This window comes from Lissotriton vulgaris, chromosome 6, assembly GCF_964263255.1.
Source record: "Lissotriton vulgaris chromosome 6, aLisVul1.2, whole genome shotgun sequence".
In the NCBI taxonomy this organism is placed as follows: Eukaryota; Metazoa; Chordata; class Amphibia; order Caudata; family Salamandridae; genus Lissotriton; species Lissotriton vulgaris.
Window position 1 is genome coordinate 510835948 of NC_141694.1, and position 19556 is coordinate 510855503.

Here is a 19556-nt window from a genome sequence, read left to right on the forward strand (position 1 = left end):
GTTGTCTAGTTTTCCGAAATGTACAAGTTTGCTAAGATTTACAGGGCAACAGCCTCTAATAACATCTGCCTTCCGTGAGTTGTCACATGTGCCTCGTGTGGGGTAGAGTGATTGCAAGGCCAGCAGCAGCAGAAATGACACTGTGGCATATTCCACCCTTTGAGCAAATTTCTGCAGTTATGTCAATGGACCACTGGAGGAATGGGTGGTGTTTAGTGGTGGCAAATCTGAACCCGGAGAATAGTTTCCTGCCATTTGAAGAAATGCAGGACAATTTTGAGTTGGATCCGGGGCAGTTCCTCCAGTACGTCAAATTAGCACACACAGCAAAAAATTAGTGGTCTTCCTTTTCAGAGTCACCACTATACTCTCAGATATTGACAGTGCTGCTGGTCTTACCCGGATGTCGACGCCTGTTCTGCATTATATATTGCTCACTGCAAGCAGGTAAACCAAACCAAACATTGGCAGTGCAGGACCGGTGGCGGACACATCTATAGGGAAAGATCACTGAAAAAGCTTGAGGGGATAAATAAAGTGTTGAGTAATGCACAGTTTAAGTGGTGCAGTATAACTATATTCATATGGCCAATTACTCACCGCTGTTCTGCACAGAATTTACCCCACTGTCTCCTCAAACTGTGGTAGGTGCAGATACCCGGAGGCTTAATTTTTGTTCTTGGATTGGCGCTGCCGCATTATACATGCATTCTGGGAGGAGATGGCCCGACAGATTGTCATATGCATTACTGGGGGATGTCACCTACCCTTAAATGCTATACATTGGGAGACCTGCCGACTGCAGGAAGTCGGAAACAAAACAATGAAACTGAAATTCTTTCGGCTGGGCACAAAATTAGCAAAGAAACACATTGCAATCCTGTGGACTAGCCAGCTGGAACCCTGGAAGAATACTTGAGTATGGGATGTCCTGTACTGGGCAGTGGCAGAGGAAGTACACAAGCAGAAAGTCGAAGTGGTGAGGGATTAGCAATTGATTTGACGAAGTGGGCAGACTTGGCCCTGATGGACCCGCCTGATACTAGACCCCTGTGAACTGGAGAAGCACTGTGAGGATTAAGCTAAAATCTGGGAGTATACTAGCAACTACAGAGAAGACACAAATATTTGCACCAAGAGCTTCCCTGAATGGGGACTAGTGAATGGTTAACCGGGGGCATGGGAGCATTTGGGATTTTTCCTTGGGCTGGATCAGATGGAAAGGGCACAAATGGTGTGCCATGTGGAAATGCTGAATAAACTGGGAATATTGTAACACTTGTACTGTGACCTGGACAAGTTCTAACTGGTTGAATTATTGTTTCTTAATGCCCTTGCAGGTCTGCTTTCACTTTATGAAGGCATGTGTATTCTGATATATGTTTCTTGATTGCAGAAGTAAAGGCAATGAACACAAAGAAAACTAAAAAAAAAATGCTAGGATTTCCTAGGTACCGGTTGATATCGGGCCCAAACTCCACAGCTGCCAATATTGCAAAAAAGCCTCTGTTTTCCATGGAAAAATGTGATGCGTCCATGTTGTGTTTTGGCCTATTTCCTGTTGTGGGCACTAGGCCTACCTTCACAAGTGAAGTACCATTTTCGTTGAAGGTCATGTGGAAACATAGAATAGTAGACTATTTGTTATTATCAAATGGATTTTGCTGCATTTGTGCCTTCCAAATGTAAGCCAGTGTGTGAGAAAAAAGACATTTTGAAAAATACCCTCTGAATCACATGCTAGTACGAGTACCCACAAAGTCAGAGGATGTACAATAACCACTGCTCCTAAACTCAATATCTTGTGCTTATTTCAAAAATATATAGGTTTCCTAATACCCATTTTTTACTCTGCCTATTTCAAACCCTGTATATCCCTGCAAACAGAAGGTTCTATCAGACATAATTTATTTATTTTATACAACTTCTTGAGCACACGATTACCCAAGGGTGTCTTGGCGCTGGACAGAAGATCTGGAAAGTTCAGGTCTGAGAACCTTAGGTGAGTCTAGTGATTAAATAGCCAAGTCTTTAGCTGTTTCCTGAATGATGTTAGTGTAGGAATGCTCTTAAGATGACAAGGCAAGGTGTTCCATAATTTAGCCGTGGCCACTGCGAAGGATCTATCTCCCCATGTAGCCTTCTTAGTTTTAACTACCTTCAGAAGGTTGGCACCAGCGGATCTAAGAGTGCGTGATGGTCGGTAAGGGCAGAGGGCATCCTTTAGAAAGGATGGACCTTTTTCATGAATGCTTTTAAAGGCTATACACAGGGCTTTGAATTTAATTTGTTGTCTGACTGGTAGCCAGTGAAGTTTACGAATAATGTTGGAAATAGGTTTGAATTTAGGAGTGCCTGTGACAAGTCTGGCAGCCGCATTCTGGAGCTTATTCACTACTTGTTCTTGAGCATTGAGCATGAGGGCATTGCAGTAGTCAACTCGGGACATTAGTAATGTTACGATCAAGGTGTTTATGGTGTTCGAGGGAAGATAAGGTTGAAGTTTTCTGATCATTCTCAATGTAAAAAATGAAGCAGAAAGTATCGAACTGGCTTGGTGAGTGTATGAGAGTTTATTATCAAAGATCATGCCTAGGTTTCTGACCTTGGTGACCGGATTGGGTGGAAGGCCGAGGTCTTGAGGCCACCAGGTGGGAGACCATGTGGGAGTGAGTTTCCCAAACACCATGACTTTGGTTTTACCCGAATTAAGCTTCAGACAGTTTGGGTTCATCCAACTGCTTATGGCAAGCATTCCCTTTTGGAAGTTAGTAGCGACTTCCATTCCGTTGTTATTAATAGCCAGGACAAGCTGCGTATCGTCTGCATAAGATGTTACTGCAAGACGATGAGCTTTGATGATCCTCGCTAAGTCCGCCACATAGATTTTGAAAAGTGTTGGACTCAGCGAGGATCCCTGAGGGACTCCACAAGGTAGTGAAAAGGAGTCGGAGGAGAAAGTGCCCATAGAAACCGATTGCTCTCGGTCAGTCAGGAAATGGTATGTTGCTTTTTAAAGTGGCTTTCATGACAAAAAGTTACAGATAAAAACATTCTCACAAATGGTCTTTTTTCATACTCATTTTCAATTTTTCTTTACTTCAACAGTTAGTTTATTTGGGTAAAACTTGAGGGATCTACACTTGTGACGTGACCCCTTGCTAAGTTCGTTATTTGTCTATTTTCTGAAATGTATAGCTTTCTTGGATCACTTGTGGGTTTTACACTGAAAGTGCCAAACTGTTGTAAATAAATACGTTTTCTGATTTGCCTCTGCATGATCCTGGAAGTTGGGAAGATGGTTACTTTAGGACAGCACATCGTCTGTTGATGCAATTTTGAGGTAAAAAAGAGACACTTTTATCCAGAGCACTGTTTTCATATTTTGCCCTAAAACTCAAAATGTAGCTAAATTTTGCCAATGCTTTTTTGTTTCCTCCAGGGGAACCCACAAACCCTGGGTACCTTTAAAAACCCCACGATTTTGGGAAAAAGGAGACACATTTGTCATGGATACCCTATGTGTACAAAAAGTTATGAAGGCTTCAGCTCAAACTACCGAAAATAGCCAAAAAAGGGCTCAGCACTGGGGGGAAAGGCCCATCAGTTAAGGGGTTAACTTTAATCTCTCCTATTAGCTGCAGACACAATTTTAATGATGCATTCAACAGAATGATAATCGTTTAATGCACAGAAAACACAAAAGGAGCCAGGATGAAAGGGACACACTGCTCACGTTGTTGTTTAAAATGCACTTTTTATTTTCATTTTGTTGTTTTTCTATGGTTCTCAAACCGTTCCTCCAATGTGCACTTTCAAGCCTTCTGTGTATCAGGAATTAGGAAACTGACACTTCCAACATATTTGTTAACAATAATTTAATAAACTGGAATTGACAACACTGCAAAGTTTTCTTTTTTTTTTTACTTAAAAACTATTTTTTTAGCAAACTGACAACAAAAGAATACTGCTTATTAACAAAATAATACATCAAAGTTTGATGGCAAAAGCACTCTGCGTTTTTGAGTTTTCAAGGTCTTATTTCTGAGAAGTATCAACGGACTGCCCTTTCTGGGGTAATGTTATTTGGTGGACTCCGGTCTCTAAGCTTCTTCACTATTGACCTGTTTTCAGTCCTTACGCCTAGAAAAGCGGTGAAACCTGCCTGTGTCTCTATTAGATGACTTAGAAGTTGGGAGCTCTAATGAAAAGACAATAAAGTGTCCCAGGGCTAATAGTGGCTGGTACAGACCTTCTGCTACAGCTGCCAAATGTTAGTCTTCTTGGTCCTCTATTTTTAATTTAGAAATTTCTACCCTCAGTGAATACAAATATTCTAATACCATTTTAACCATTTTGCCTCAAACTATGCCGGTTGTTTAAAACCATCACCCTCATTGCAGACCATCGCTTTCAGCTTGGTTCTCTAACTCAGGTTCATGGTCTTTTCCACCCATAATAGCTCTACGCAGTGAGCTATAATGCTACAATATGCACCCAACTGCATACTAAACCTAAACTGAGACATTGTACTAAGACGCCAAATACCCTACTGAAGACTTCCCTCAACGCAATTTTGACCAAGTGCGGCACCATCTCTGCAGTGAGAGGAGAACATATTTTTGAAATGGTGAAAAGACCTGGGCCACTATTACAGTATGGGTGCAATGTCCCTTTTTAAGCTACGGCACAAATTTAACTTGGTGCCCAGGGCACAAACGGGGACAGTGCACCGGGTTACTGATAATGCACTGCCCCCAGGACAGCCACGAACTTGCGAGTGCAGTGGAGGCAGTGTATTAGTGAAAGACAGACAAGGACAGTGCCGGGGACACATGGCCTGCACTTTCAAGGGGAATAGTGAAAGAGACTGCCTGCAGGGCGATACCTGGGATTTGAGGGGGCACAAAGACTTTCCTTTTCCGCCCTTCTGAGGGGCGCTCTCAGGGGGTGCTGTAACTGTTCTCAGTATTTTACCACACAATCAGTTCACCTACTGATGGCCTCTTTGCCTCTGTGCCTGTATCCATTATACTGTGTGGGTGGCTGCAAAGGCAAAGTGATTCCATCAGTTGCTTGGGGCCACACCACCATGCAAATGAGGTAACCACCCTTTGGCTAGCACCAGAGCCTCATATGCACCGGCATAATCTGAATTACAGAAGGGGCTGCACAAGCAGCTACTGACTCTTCTGTAATACCAAAAAGTCCCTGGAACGCAGAAAGCAGGAGCAAACGTCTGCGGCACCCCAAGGAGACGTTATGTAATACAGCTCCTGGATTAAAAGAACAAGCCTGTAGATGTATTATAATCAACTATCCAAGTGGTGCTAATTTACAGCAATGTGCTATTTGAAACCTTATTAAATACTGAAAGATTGTGCTATTTGCTCCAATTGATTTTGTGATGGTCTGCATTTATTTGCAGTTGCAAAAAATATTACAATACTGAGTGCTACTAAAATAAATACTCCAAAATAGCACCACTTTAAATAAGTTATATGATGCTAAATCGTCCCTTTTCTGTAAACCTCGATGATAGTTTATGTATTCAGCCCGCAGCTGCTGCATTGTATTGTATTTGCCCTGTGAGAGGACACTGATACAGTGGTGGGAGAAATGGTTAATTCTGGAACCGACCATGCAACACTACTTCTGCATGATTTCCAGGCTCCAAAGATTACACTCAATTGACTTTGTAAAGGATGTTTGAAAGTCTAAACCATTGTTCTCTGGAACAATATTCCTGCCAAGGCCAGGCTGGAAATAAAAACAGCGAATTCTCCAGGTAAAGTGAAACAGTTCGTTGTTCCAGTTAAGATCTTGATTATGTGTGCTGCTGGCCCCTCATCATTTGTGTTCTAGAGATGATAATATGAGCGATGTATGTGCTCTATCAAGGTAATGATATGGTCTTTACCCTCACCACTCCACTGTCAATGTCCTGGGACACCGGCCAGCGTTCCTAGCTCCTCATACATATGATCAACCGCTTCCCACCAATAGCCTTGAAACAGCAGAAGATGTTCCTTGTCAATAGCGAGGAGACGCCTCCCCCTGATTGCCCAAACTCCTATCGTGGTCTTGAAAATCTTCTTTCGTCCATGCATCCAGCAAGAATGCAGCACAGAGGAAGACAAGAAGGTTCCATACTGCTCTTTACCGGTTCCACTAGGGAAAGCACATGACACCTGAGCTGTTTTGACATATAAATCACAATGCATGATAGTTTATTGGTCACTGTTTCTTTAAGTGTAGGCATGAGGAAGCCTTTCATACACCACCTATTCTGTGTCACTACAGGTACCTGCGCTCATGTAGTTATAATAACAAGGCAGATATCTAACCAAAATCTCATGATAGGTGTTATTATCCCATTTGTATGTACTTGTTTTGGGTCGAAGGCTACCAGTCAGCGCAGTTGGTTGGTTTGTTCACAACATCTTGGAGACATTTACAAAGCTGTTCTGGGAATGCACTCCGTCCACTGCTTATCATTGGCTTTGCAGTTTGTAACTCACATTTGCTTGCTTTCTATTTGATGGCTTTATTTGTTTTAGGCTGTCCAGCTTGAGTTCATCCCTTCCCTTGTCCAACCCCGATTTACTGTATTCTTCCACCAGTGCAACATTTCTGCAAACAGGCATTTAAATCTTGTTCTTATGTTTTCATTTGCTGTGAATTCAAAGACAGAGGTCAAATGTCAGGTTCTGTCTTCTGAGGGAGCTTGGTGTTTACTTTTCTGTCTCTGACTTCAAACAGTGAGAATTTATATGACAGACCTGCTGGATACTAGGGGTAGGAAAAGTGAGACAGAAAGGCTGTAGGATGTTATTTTTTCTAGCTAGCTACTCGGTGTGTGCTGTACAATGTTATTTTGTTTTCTAGCATAAAACAAAATGTAACTGTCTGTAAATAAACTGTGCAGATATTTCAGAATATAGAAAGAATAATGAAAGCACATTTTTTGGTAATTCTGAAGTGTGGTAGAAACAAATATTTTAATATGACCAAAACAAATTAATACACTAGGTGATGACATTTCCACACATTATCATTTGTGCAATGTATACTTTTATCAGGAAAACTGTATGTCTGTGCAAACGTAATGATCATTTCAATTAAAGATGTGTTGTCTGTAATGGCAGTGCGCTACCACACCATGCATACTCCATTTCACAACACTCTACTCTGCACCACTCCACAACACTGCATTCTACTTTGCACCGCTATATACTATGCCACTCCACTCCACACTGCATCACTGCACTCTACTTTGCACCACTCCACTCATCTCTACACCACTCTACCCTATGCCAATGCACCCTAACTCACACTACGCTAATATGCACTGCTGCACTCATCCCCATTTCACTCTACTCCAATTTATTCAAAGCCGCTCATCTACTCTGCACAATTACACTCTACAACACTCTACGCCAATGCACTCTACACCACATTACTCTACTTTGAAACACTGCACTCAATGCCTCTCAATTCCATTCTGAGCAATTCCACTCTATGCCACTGCTATCTACCCTGCGCCGCCACGTTACGCCAATGCACTCTACGCCAATGCACTCTATGCCACTTTAGTCAATAGCAATACACTCCACACCACTGCACTCTATGCCAATCTACTCTGTTCCACGGCACTGTATGCCACAACACTCTACTCTGCAACACTCTAAGCCATTGCACTTTACTCTATTGCACTCTGTCACTTTACTCTGTACCACTCTACGCCACTGCACTCCCGTTGCACAATACAACGCTCTACTTCAGCACTGGATTCTCTTTCAATGAACTCAATGCCACTCTACTCTGTGCCACATTACACTTAACCACTGCACTCTACTCTGCACCATTCTAATGCACTCTACACTACTATACACTATGCCACTCTAATCTACTGTCTGTGCATTACTAAACTCAATGACCCTGCACTCAAAACCACTTCACTCCATGCTTCTCTCCTGTATTCTGCACCACTCTACTCTATGCCAGTACACTCTACCCTGCTCTACCATGCACCACTGCAGTCTTCGACACTGCACCACTCTACTCTGCACCACTGCACTCTGCACCACTGCATTCAATGATACTCTTCACTGCAAGACTCCCCTCTTCAACTCTACGCTATGCCACTCCATGCCACTGCACTCTATTCTGCACCACTCAACTCTACACCACTCTACTGCATTCTACGCCACTCTACTGCACTCAACGCAAATGCACTCTACGATACTGCACTCTATGCCACTCTGCTCTGCATCCCTCCACTCTATGCCACTCTAATCTATTCTGCACCACTGCACTCTACTCTATGCCACTGCACTCTATGCCACTCTACTCCATTTCATTCCATTCGACACCATTGCACTCTACACCACTGCAATCTACTCTGCATTATTCTACTCTACATCACTGCACTCTGTGCCAATGGACTGTACACCACTTTACTCAAAGCCAGTGCTCTATACTCTGCTCCACTGTACTTTATGTCTCTTCACTATAGTCTACTCTACTACACTCCACTCCACAATACTCCACTCTATGAGGCTCTACTCCATTAAATTCTGCTCCACTCTGACACTCTACTCCACTCTATGCCACTGCACTCCAAGCCACTCTACTCCGCTTGCACCACTTCACGCCATTGCACTCTTTGCTAGTGCAATCTATTCTGCACCACTGCACTCTACATCACTGCACTCTAAGCCGATGGACTTTACACCACTTTATTTAAAGTCAATGTACTATACTCAAATGTACTCTGCACCACTGTACTTTACGCCACTTCACTCTATGGCACTCCACTCCATGATACTACTCTTTATGATGCTCTAGACCATTAAACTCTCCTCCACTCTACGACTCGCCACTCTACAACACTACTCCACTCAATGAGGGTCTATGCCACTCCATGCTGCTATACTCCACTCTATTCTGCGACTCACTACTCCACCCCACTGCTCCACTCTACTCCCTCCACTCCACTCTGACACTCTACGCCACTCCACTCTACACCACTTGACTCTATAACACTCTACTCCACTCTATGCCATTCCACTCTCCTACACTACACCACTCTATGCCACTCCTCAACAATCTGTCACTCTATTCCACTCTACCCAACACCCTGTGCGCCACTCCACTCCACTCTAGACCACTCCACGACACTCTATGCCACTTAACTCTATGCCACTTCACGTCCTTCCACTCTATGACACTCTACTCCTGCCACAACACTCAACACCACTCCATGCGACTCTACTTCACTCCACGCCGCTCAGCTGTAATGCACAACACTCTATGCCACTCCATGACTCTCTACGTTACCCCATAACATTCAACTGTACTGCACTTTACGACACTCCACTCACCTTTACCCTAGTAACTTTTAGTCATACTGAACAGCTTTCACGCTGGTGTACAACATGGCTAAGACATATAAGCAAAGCCAATAGCTCTTGCGTAGATGTGTTAACCCAGCAAGCAATTCTACCAGCATTTGAAAGTAATTAAACGTTATTGTCTCGCACAACACTTTCCTGAGTCAATGTTATTTTATAGCAAAAGTTATATATCAGATTCATGTCCATCTTTGTGCATATGGTAGCTCTTAATCACATCTCTAATTTACCAAGTTAATCGGGCCAACTCTCTATAGAGTGAGACCATTAAGCTTTACAAAACAAAACAGGTCTGGAGGGATGGTTTGATTTCAGAGAAGCCCTACAATGTTGGCGCAATCAGCTTCCACTTATGGGCAATACACGTATTTTATTAGTGCATTAAAAAGTTATGTGCATCATTCAGTCTCACTTGGCAGGAATGAGGTGAGATGAAAGAGGAAGGGGAAAAGGCAAAACGTTTGTCATGTTGTCTTCACACACCCCGAGAGGTGTCATGCTTCAACAATGGGCCTTGCTCCTCGTCGAGACGGCGCTGCAATGCTCGACGGGCTCGCCATTTCCGGGGCTCTTTGTCGGAGATCTTTTATGGAGAAGCCGTTGGGTGCGTAAGGGGGTGGGGGCAGTGAGTGGTTATGTGCACGTGAGGGGTGATCTAAAATAGGTCAGGGTCAAGCCTAATCTCAATAAGTTTAATGGTAAAGGTGAATCCTGCCTAAGTAAAAATAAATTGGACGCCCTGTGGTAAAGTAATTTTCCTAACAGGCAGTCTCTAAGGTGGGGTCTACATGTTTCGTGCCTGGTTGTTCCAAAGGAATTGAGGAGGTTTCCAAACTCAAATACTGATATCATGGGGGTTGTGATTGGTTTACTCAAATATCCAATGGGTATTGGCCCTATGTACATATTGTAAATATACTAATTCTTTGTCTGTACTTTTTCTACTACATATGGCTCACTAATTTTCACTCACACTGCGCCCTCACTTGGAGCACCTATCGTTATTTACAGTACAATGATCAGTAACATTGATCTGTTATTTCTAATACAACACTTCAAATCCTCATATTTGTGGATTCTTGCTTTCCTCTCGGAAATTGACCCATTCCTTTTTTAAACATATCTAATCATATTTATATTTGTACCTAATTCATTCTGCAGCATGGATTAGAGCAACACCTCTTTAAAGATGATAAGAGCATTTAAAAGTTAACATAGTTCTACCCTGTGACGTTCCAAAATAAATAGATTACCTCATTATCCCTGGACACAAGTGCTACAGGAGCCAGAAAACTCATCCATACTGATTCAGGACTTACAAACCAATAACCAAGGATTGTTTTGCCAGGAACTATGGCAATGATGTTATAAGAATGAAGTAACCTACCTTGTGTTCCATTTATGGAGTTCCACATCAGAAACCCTTCAGAATCCTATTTAACCATGATCTTAAGCGCCAAGGAACGAATCTACACATATCTAGACCCTCACGCGGGAGAGTCAAAATGGCTTTGCTTCAGCTCAGGAACCATGGCGATGAAGTAATACAGAGAAACCAAATACATAATATTCCAGTGATATTATTTTTCTTGCAAAGGCTCCTACAGTTGACTTATTCCTGGTCAATAAACTCCGTATAAGTCAAGCAAGTCATCTATACTAATCCAGGTGCCAGTATCCAGTTATGGATCCAACAGGACTGAATAAACATAAACCGTGCCTGGCTAAGAGTCTTCATCGAAATATAGGAATTGGTTATTTCACTGCCTTCTATTAAAAACAAGCAGTACCTGTCTCCCTAGGGAGATATAAAATAAATAACTTTAGTGAAGGGAGTTGCTTTATTTATAAGGCGTTAAGGAGAGGAGAAGCTTATTTAAAAAATAAAAAAAATTGGGGAAGGTGAGACGGGTGCTTGTGTCCAGGCTGCGGGTGCACAATCCATACATCAAGGGTTGACTGTGATGAGAGAGGCAGACGAAGATATGTCTTTCCATCTCACACTCTCTTGAAACATGCTCATTGTGTTATCGGATTTACATCCACTGAAGAGGGGCATCTACACAGGAATGAGTGCAAGGACAAAACGGGTTACATGAACAGCAAAACTATAGTGTCCAGTGTGGGCACTGCATGTTAGAAGGGGGACACCCTGGGGATCTTATTATTTCCATGGAGCACTATATCTTACTGCAGTGTCATTCTGTACTGATCACTTACATGTTAATAAGCAATGGATTATGGTATGTGTCCAATTCTTCAGTGTGTGTTTACCTGCTTGGCTGAGATGTAAATAACGGTATTCTGACAGAAAACACATTCCTGTTTGTGACAAATATTAAGCCGATCTTTGGATTCCATTGTAATTTCATTACTACAATTACGTTGCCTCGTTCCACTACATTATTTTCTAAACGACACCACACCATAAATGATAAACCCTGGTTCTTTCCCTAGTCATAATCATTTCCTCATTACATCACAAATTACGTATTAGATCAGAAGTCCACATGGAAGCCAACATATCTAGCATATCTGTACATCCACCGTGGTAATCTCAAAGAGGGGAGTGCAATAAGCCATCTATTGCACAGAATGCAGATCATTCTAAGACCTGCAGTGGAGTGCTAGAACCATCTGCATCGGCGCTTAGTGATACTTTAAGGTAGACCAGCATGCAAAAAATACAATCATGGCCCTTGTTACAAGTTGGTTGAAATAGGGTGGGGTATTTTCCACAGTATGAGATATTTACCACAGCTGATAATACTTTCTATTCTGAGTTTTCAGCAGGAAAGTGATGTATGATATGCAGAATCCTTTTTAACACACCCAATTACTAATATTTTGCCCTTTTATTTGGCCTTTTCTTCTGGTCAACTTTGGAATGTTTGACCTACTGGAAATCTACTAGGGAAAAACTTTGAGTGTGTTATTTATCAAAAACTTGCAATTCTAATCCATTTAAGAATTTACACAGGGATCAGAATTTAGCCCTTAACTTGTGATTATGGTCAAACTAAACTTGCTAAAATGTACGGAGAAAAGACAAATACGCAGAATTTGGGGTTAACTGAGGAATGTTAAGCCTCATTTTCAGTTTGAAAACTTTGAATCTGGCGTATCTACCACATTCTATAAATACCGTACCAATGCCTGTGGTAACTACCATCTGTGGTAAATAGTACATGCTATCTGTCCAACTTGTAAGGAGTGCTTCAGTATAAAAACTGTGTTGGACAGTATCAGTACTTACAATTACTTTGTGCAGTTGCCCATACTAACACTGCATGTGCTAAAATCGCAGGCTGGCTGATAATCTTGTCAGGCGACTACATAGCGGATTTTTGAGTGTGAAATGCATTATTTTTTTAGCGCGTCACTTGGAACAAGGGCCTATGTATGAGTTCAACACTTATTAACTGCTCAGCTTTCAAGACCGTACCTTCAGAACCGGTGGTAATGTGTACTCGGCTCAACCCTTTCGACACACTTGCATAACTATGTCGAAAATGTCCTTGTCCTCAGTTAATCAGCTACATATTAGAGCGCTTTATGCTGCTGGAACGTTCCACGTGCATGTGAGTTTTCTACCATAAAATCTGACACCTTACATTAGTCACAACGTGCTATTAATGATACTAGACGGTTTGGCAACATTTGTGTTTTTTAATCATTTGAGGTGTGCAAGCGGCGTTGACCAGAAGACAGTTAGAGCAACACAATGTTAGAATTAAGGAAAAGCATCAGAGTGTAAAACTGTACAATAAATGTTAACTAAGGCCATGTATTTTTAAAGACTGGTTAGAGAGGTCAGACTCATAAAAGACACACTTCTTTTCGAAAACCCGTTCACTTTTAACAAATCCGTGTTTATTGTACGAAAACCACAAAGCACCCTATGCACAAAATGTGTTTTCAGTCTGGCGGGCGGGATGCTCTGACTGAGTTACACCTGAGCCTCCTCGCACACTGCGCGAGGTGCAAGTTGCTTCATAGCGCCTCATTCACTCTGCAGTGGAATAGCCTTGGATAGTGCAGGAAGCGCTACATAAAAGTTCACACTGCTGTCGTACTGACATACCACCTTTCGCACAGTCTTCTTCAAAATCATTCATTACTGGGATGACATTTTCCTCATGCCTATTTCAAAGTACTTTATTTACTGCAGCTCTGAGTTACCGTGACGCTCCTCTCTTAATCTCCCATCATCCATTGCTCTATATTTCATCATGTCTACGGGTACTAGTTCGTCCTCGCAGAGGAGCAATGCTGGTTGTGACGCCTAAAAACATTTTGTTTGCCGTGTAATCTAATGACTTCAAAATGCGGGCGTGGCAGTAGCACGCCCCACCTGACAGCAGGTCTGTTTCTTTAGCTGCAGTGCATTACTTACATGTGATGCAAATGAAAACTCAACCTACGTCTGGTGATATGAGTAAACATTATTCCCGAACCAGCGGCCAAAACGTGTGTGACAAACAAGGGTGTGTTTGCATGCGAAATGCAAATCTGTCACATATATAGGGCTTGTAAACCAAACACTTGGCCTAATATATGCATGCAAACCCAGGCCCTCTTTATCAGTGCCTTTGAGAAACTCTGTATTAAAATATCGGTGTGCTTTCTATTTTAAAGATTAGACTATACACAAGCCATGTTGAAGATTGCCACCGAAAAATGAAAATAAAAGCAATGTTTCTAGTAAAATACGAGATTGCCCAAGCAAAGTACAAAGGTACAAAACACCAAAATGCAGTTACATATTTGTTTGGATTTCCTAATTTAATAGGCAGTGTGAAACAAGGGAAAGGTAGATTATCATACACATTACGCGTTCATGGTTCAATTCTGTTCGGAGGTACAAAGGAGCACTCTTGTTTTCTTACATCACACAGAGGCGTCCCGTGCCAGCCAGGGGTGGACAGGATGCAGCTGCACGAGCCGGCATTCTTGCTTACAAAGCACGTGCGCAGCTCTAAATCACCGGCAGATCCGTCCTGGAGACTGTGATGCCCATTACTTGAATGGCTAGAGCATTGATTGACTACGTAAATAGGGACTGACAATATTGACTGTAAAATAAATTAAATTACAATGGTAAGACAATTCCTGAAATCGAGAAGGTTCCACGTTGTCTACGTGCAAGACAGTGCTGCGTTCCCTTTGGCACACAGGTGGTGTCATTTTGTTACCATGAGGTTTATGACATTAGGATAGGATGGCCGCTGCACTGGACTTGAGGATGGTGTCGTACTACTCAGAACCCTTCGCTGGTGTGTCCTGATGCAGCCTCGAAGACGTTGCCGGTAGATGACGGCATCAGTAGCCCACTGAAGTGGTGCTCATGCGCTGTTTGTCCTAAAAATTCAGCAAACACTGCTCTCTTCATCTTGAGTTCAGCCTTAGCTGATGGATGATGATGCTTTCTGGAAATATTAAGGAAACAAAGACAAAAAAAATAACATGTTCAATATTTTTTTTAAGTGGTGAAACGTATCTGTTATACCTCAAACACAATTACAATAATAAGCCTTAGAATTAATGCCTACTCATTACTGTGGAGTTCCAGCAGTACCCGTACTATTTTATATAAATTGGGGAAACTTCTTAAATTTATAGAACTTCCAGATCCCTTATTAAGGGCCGTATGTATCATTCATTTTATGGTCGCAAACGGGCCCAATTTGCAGAACAGGGCCATTTGCGACCTGTAAAATGCATTTTGGAATGTATGAATTCTAATTTGCTATTCAATAACTTGTTACCGAATCACAACTTGGAATTGTGCATACAAACCAATTTGGTATTAGGAAGGGTCTTGTTTAGGGCATCCCTTCCTAATACCGAATCGCCTCGGTATGTAAGAATGTTTTGCGACTGAAATGCGGTCGCAAAACATCACATTTTACCACTTACTTCAAGTAGGTGGTAACCCATTCACAAATGGGAAGGGATCCACAACAGATCAGCGATTCATAATGGGTCGCAAATTTTAACCTTCCTCATTAAAATTTATGACATAGGTCAATTTGCTACCCACTAGGAATCGCTGAATGGAATTCATGGAGTTTCAGACATTAGGAATAGCAATTACCTAATTGCAATTTGCAGAGAATTGCAATTAGGTAATCACTATTTCCAATAATGATACATATGGCCCTAAATCCCACCATAAGTATCAGATTGTGATCAAAATGCCATGAACCAAAAGATGTTGCACTATTCCCCTCTTCACATTATAGTGTATATTGCTAAAAAACTGAGCAGGCAGGGAAATGGTATACATGCTATGACTCTAGGGGCCAGATGTAGGTCACCAAATACCGGTCGGTAACGGCCGATTTCGGCCATTACCGACCGGTATTTGGTGATTGAGATTTGGGGGCCTATATTTTACAGAATCGGTCAATTTACTGAATCGGTAAATTTGCCGATTCGGTAAATCTATATGTAGGTGGCACTGGAAACAGTGCCACAGGCCCCTAAGAATTCGTTATTTACCATGTAATACCATTGCATCGTAAATAACGAATTCTTGTGTACATGCACATCTGTGCATGTACACCTGTGCCATGTGGCACACATACATGCCCTGAGGGCATGTATGTGTGTCACTTGGCACACAAGCCTGAATCAGGGGTGCAACATGGTGTCAAAGTGACACCCTGTCCCCCTTGTAAATTCGGTAATTTTACCGAATCGGTATTTACCGATTCGGTAATTGACATTGGTTCCTATGGGCCTCAAGGCCCATAGGAATCAATGGCAATTACCGAATCGGTAAATACCGATTCGGTAATTACTGAATGTTACACATTCAGTAAAAAAATCGGTAGAAAATACCTACATAGCATTTACAGATTTGTAAATACCGAATCGGTAAAATTCGGTATTTACGAATCGGTAAATGTCATTTACCTACATCAAGCCCTTAGTTTTAAGTGAAGCATGCATAAGGCGTGTCATCTACTTAGGTCAGAGCATGTACAAGGTACGAAGTTCTCTAGAGTCATACAATTTGGACATGCCTCATGGTTAGGACACAGCACACACAAAGATTAAAGGCTGGAACTAGGTTATGACAGGGGCAGTCAGTAAGTCATGAACACCTCCTCAGCTGCCTATATCTGCTCTGCCACCTGGCACTCTGAAATAGCTCAGTGGTTGTGCTGACAGATTTAGTAAAATGGAAATATGACGGCAGCAGAGGTTCACTTTATAGGCGATTGCTGGAAAGAAGAAACAAAATGCATGAACTTGGAAATAACTAAGCTCCTATCTACTTTCACTCTAAGTTCACAAGAAGGTCGGCTAGTCCATGATTCTCAGCTGAACATGCTAAATGAAAAACAGAACTATGTCCCATAAAAAGCCAGTTGTGGAGAGGTTACAAAAATGAATTAAACTATACATATTTTGAAAAGGCTAAAGAGTAACACCCAAAAAATTAAAGTAGCTAAACAATCATATTTTCCTTGTGGCTTCTGAACGCTCCTAACATGTCCATGGAACTATTTAAAATTGTAAATGAGTACCAAGAACCCGCTTCTGCTCAATTTGACATAATGTCATCTCATGACATGTGAAAACCTATCGGTCTTTTTTAGTGAACAATTCCTATCTGTTAGGGAATATATTGAGTGAGAACTGACTGTATGGATTCTCTTTCCTGAAATTGCTCATATAACATTTGATGCATTGCATCCTAATTTTGAGTCACATTTTCATGAAGCCATATTAAATAGTCATTTCCCTTTATCCCCATTATACATATGTCCTGTCAATACATGCAGAAAATAATATTATCATTCACAAAGTAGACCTTATTACTATCTATCTGTTCCTTGGAAACAGGTGTGGTACTTCAGCCTTGCAGTGGTTACGCCCCTGCTCAACACACCTTCTTCAGATCCATTGAACCCCCAATAATTTTTGACCCATAATATTGCTCCCTTGTTTATCAAACTGTTGGAGACTTTTGTTTTCTTTCAACTACAGGCCATTGTGGAATCTAACAATATCCCAGTCTGGCAGGGGTTTTAGCATGTAGCAACCTCGAACTTGTAGTAGTCTTAGTTTTGGTTGATCTACAACGACTCATGGATGCTGAAGGTCAAAGGGCCCTTGTGCCACTTGACCTTCTGCAGCCTTTGATATAATAAACAACAGCATCCTGAACACAAGACTCAGAAGAATTGGCATTAGTGGTACAGTTGTATTATGGGCAGAATACTTTGTCTTATCATTAACAAATGTTCTTTTATATTTGCAGCAATTGACTGTGGGGTGCCTCAGGGTTCAATTCTATGCCGGTTGCTCTTTAACATTTACCTGCGCCCGTTGGCTAACGTACTTCACCAGTTGGAGAATGGATTCTTCAGGCACGCTGATGATACCCAGCTTACCCTTGGTTTGTCACCTCACTCAAAAACCAATAACAGATTAGAGTGAATATTTGCCTCTGAGCGCACATCTATAATAGCACGGATACAGCGGCAAAAGGATTACCTCATTGTACGGGGCCATGCAATGAGGGAACATTCTGCTTAACTCCATCCTCTTGCCCCCTTTCCCCAATAAGTAGGTAAACAAAGGAAAGAGGAAGGCTCTCAAGAAGACTCAAAGAATAAAAAAATGCACCTCCTCTTCCCTACAGTGATACACTTAGCTGAAACTGCAAGAACCTATGAATGCACCAAACCATAAAAGGACATCATAAGTTTCAGATAACATTAAGTTTCATTGAGAGAAGGCTCTAGTATAGAAGTTTCACTCAGCCACCAAGTTAACTCTATGATTAAGGATCAATAAGTAGATACAAATCGGCCATATTATGGAAAGTGCCCTTGAGGCGCAACAGGCATGTGTGCCTGCTTTGCGCCCCCGGGGGCACTTTGGTATCACAGAACGGGCAGCAGAGGCTTGTGTGGCCCTTTCTGTAAAACCTAAACAGATGCAGGCACATGGAAAATGGTCAAAATAAAAAGAGAACAAGTCTTGGGAATACTGTGACCATCACCCACACTTCTGATCCAAAGGAATCCTGACAACCAAACTGCACAGTATAGCTACAAGTAAATGAGGATAAAGTATTCTAACAGAAGATACTCTCATTGATGTTAACGATGAGACACTGCCTATAACTGTTGCCAACCATTCCAGCCCAATATATATAATAAAAATGACATGAGGATGTGAATAGGGGATACAAAACAAACCACGCGGAAAATATGAAGGAGCCTGAATTAAACTGGGCAATATATGCATAGCCATGGTGCCGAAACAGAGGCACCTTTAGCACATTGGGTGATCAGAGAAACAAATCCTCAGTTGCATATTGGCCTAGTGGATTTCAGAATCTCAATCAAGTTAAAGTATGGAAGTTATCGAGAACTAAGGAACAAAGACACAGTAGAAACTTTGGGTAAAGGACACTTGGTGAATGCAAACATCAATAAAATCAAGGGAGTGAAAGGAAGTATGAACAAAAAGATTAATTTCCAAAGGTGGCTCGAACCCAAGACAAAGTAATGGAAAAGGATTAAATTATCCAAGGGATGGGTTCACATTGGCTCTGATAGTAACCATTACCGTATTTGGCCAATGATGTGTGTAGTAGCACAATAAATATAAATCTCCAGTCTTGGTAATTAAACAGATGGAAACTATAAAACCAGAGAGAAACAGGGTGAAGAACTACAATACAAAGAAGAGCGGATCACATGACACTTAAAGTCCTTTTCCCATATATGTTTTGAAACCATTTAATGTATATAGGAAAGTAAACATAGACCATAGAATTCAGAGTTGTTCCCTTTTCACCCAACTTCCTTTATTTTAATATAACATATGGGATTCTGCAATCCCTGTATAAAAACTAGTCTCAAATTTCTTTATAACTTGTGATGCAGCCTATTATTTAAAGTAATGCCATAGCCACGCAACTGTAATAATGTAAGTTCTGGCGTCACAATGCTGCTGCCACAGCCAGCAGCTGAGCAGAAGGGCAGGTTAGGCTGAAATCCGGGGAAACAAGCCCCTCTGAGGGGACGACTCCCGCCGGCCTTAGAGAGGGAGATTCTGGAGCCATAGGCTGCCCAGGGCGACCTAGAATTGCGATCCCGGTGGGTCCCGGAG

General features: G+C 41.9%; 1 protein-coding gene across 3 annotated transcripts in view; it reads right to left on the reverse strand.

Annotated features, from left to right (window-relative positions):
• Positions 1-14175: 14175 nt before the first annotated feature.
• Positions 14176-19556, reverse strand: part of FILIP1 (filamin A interacting protein 1) — a 756098-nt gene continuing 750717 nt past the window's right edge. For 2 of the 3 annotated variants that reach the window (XM_086926517.1, XM_086926515.1), the window contains exon 7: positions 14176-14845. In XM_086926517.1, the coding sequence (XP_086782643.1) occupies positions 14805-14845 (41 nt within the window). In that variant the 3' untranslated portion in view covers positions 14176-14804. The remainder of the gene's footprint in view (positions 14846-19556) is intronic. The other variant, XM_086926516.1, reaches the window with a different exon arrangement.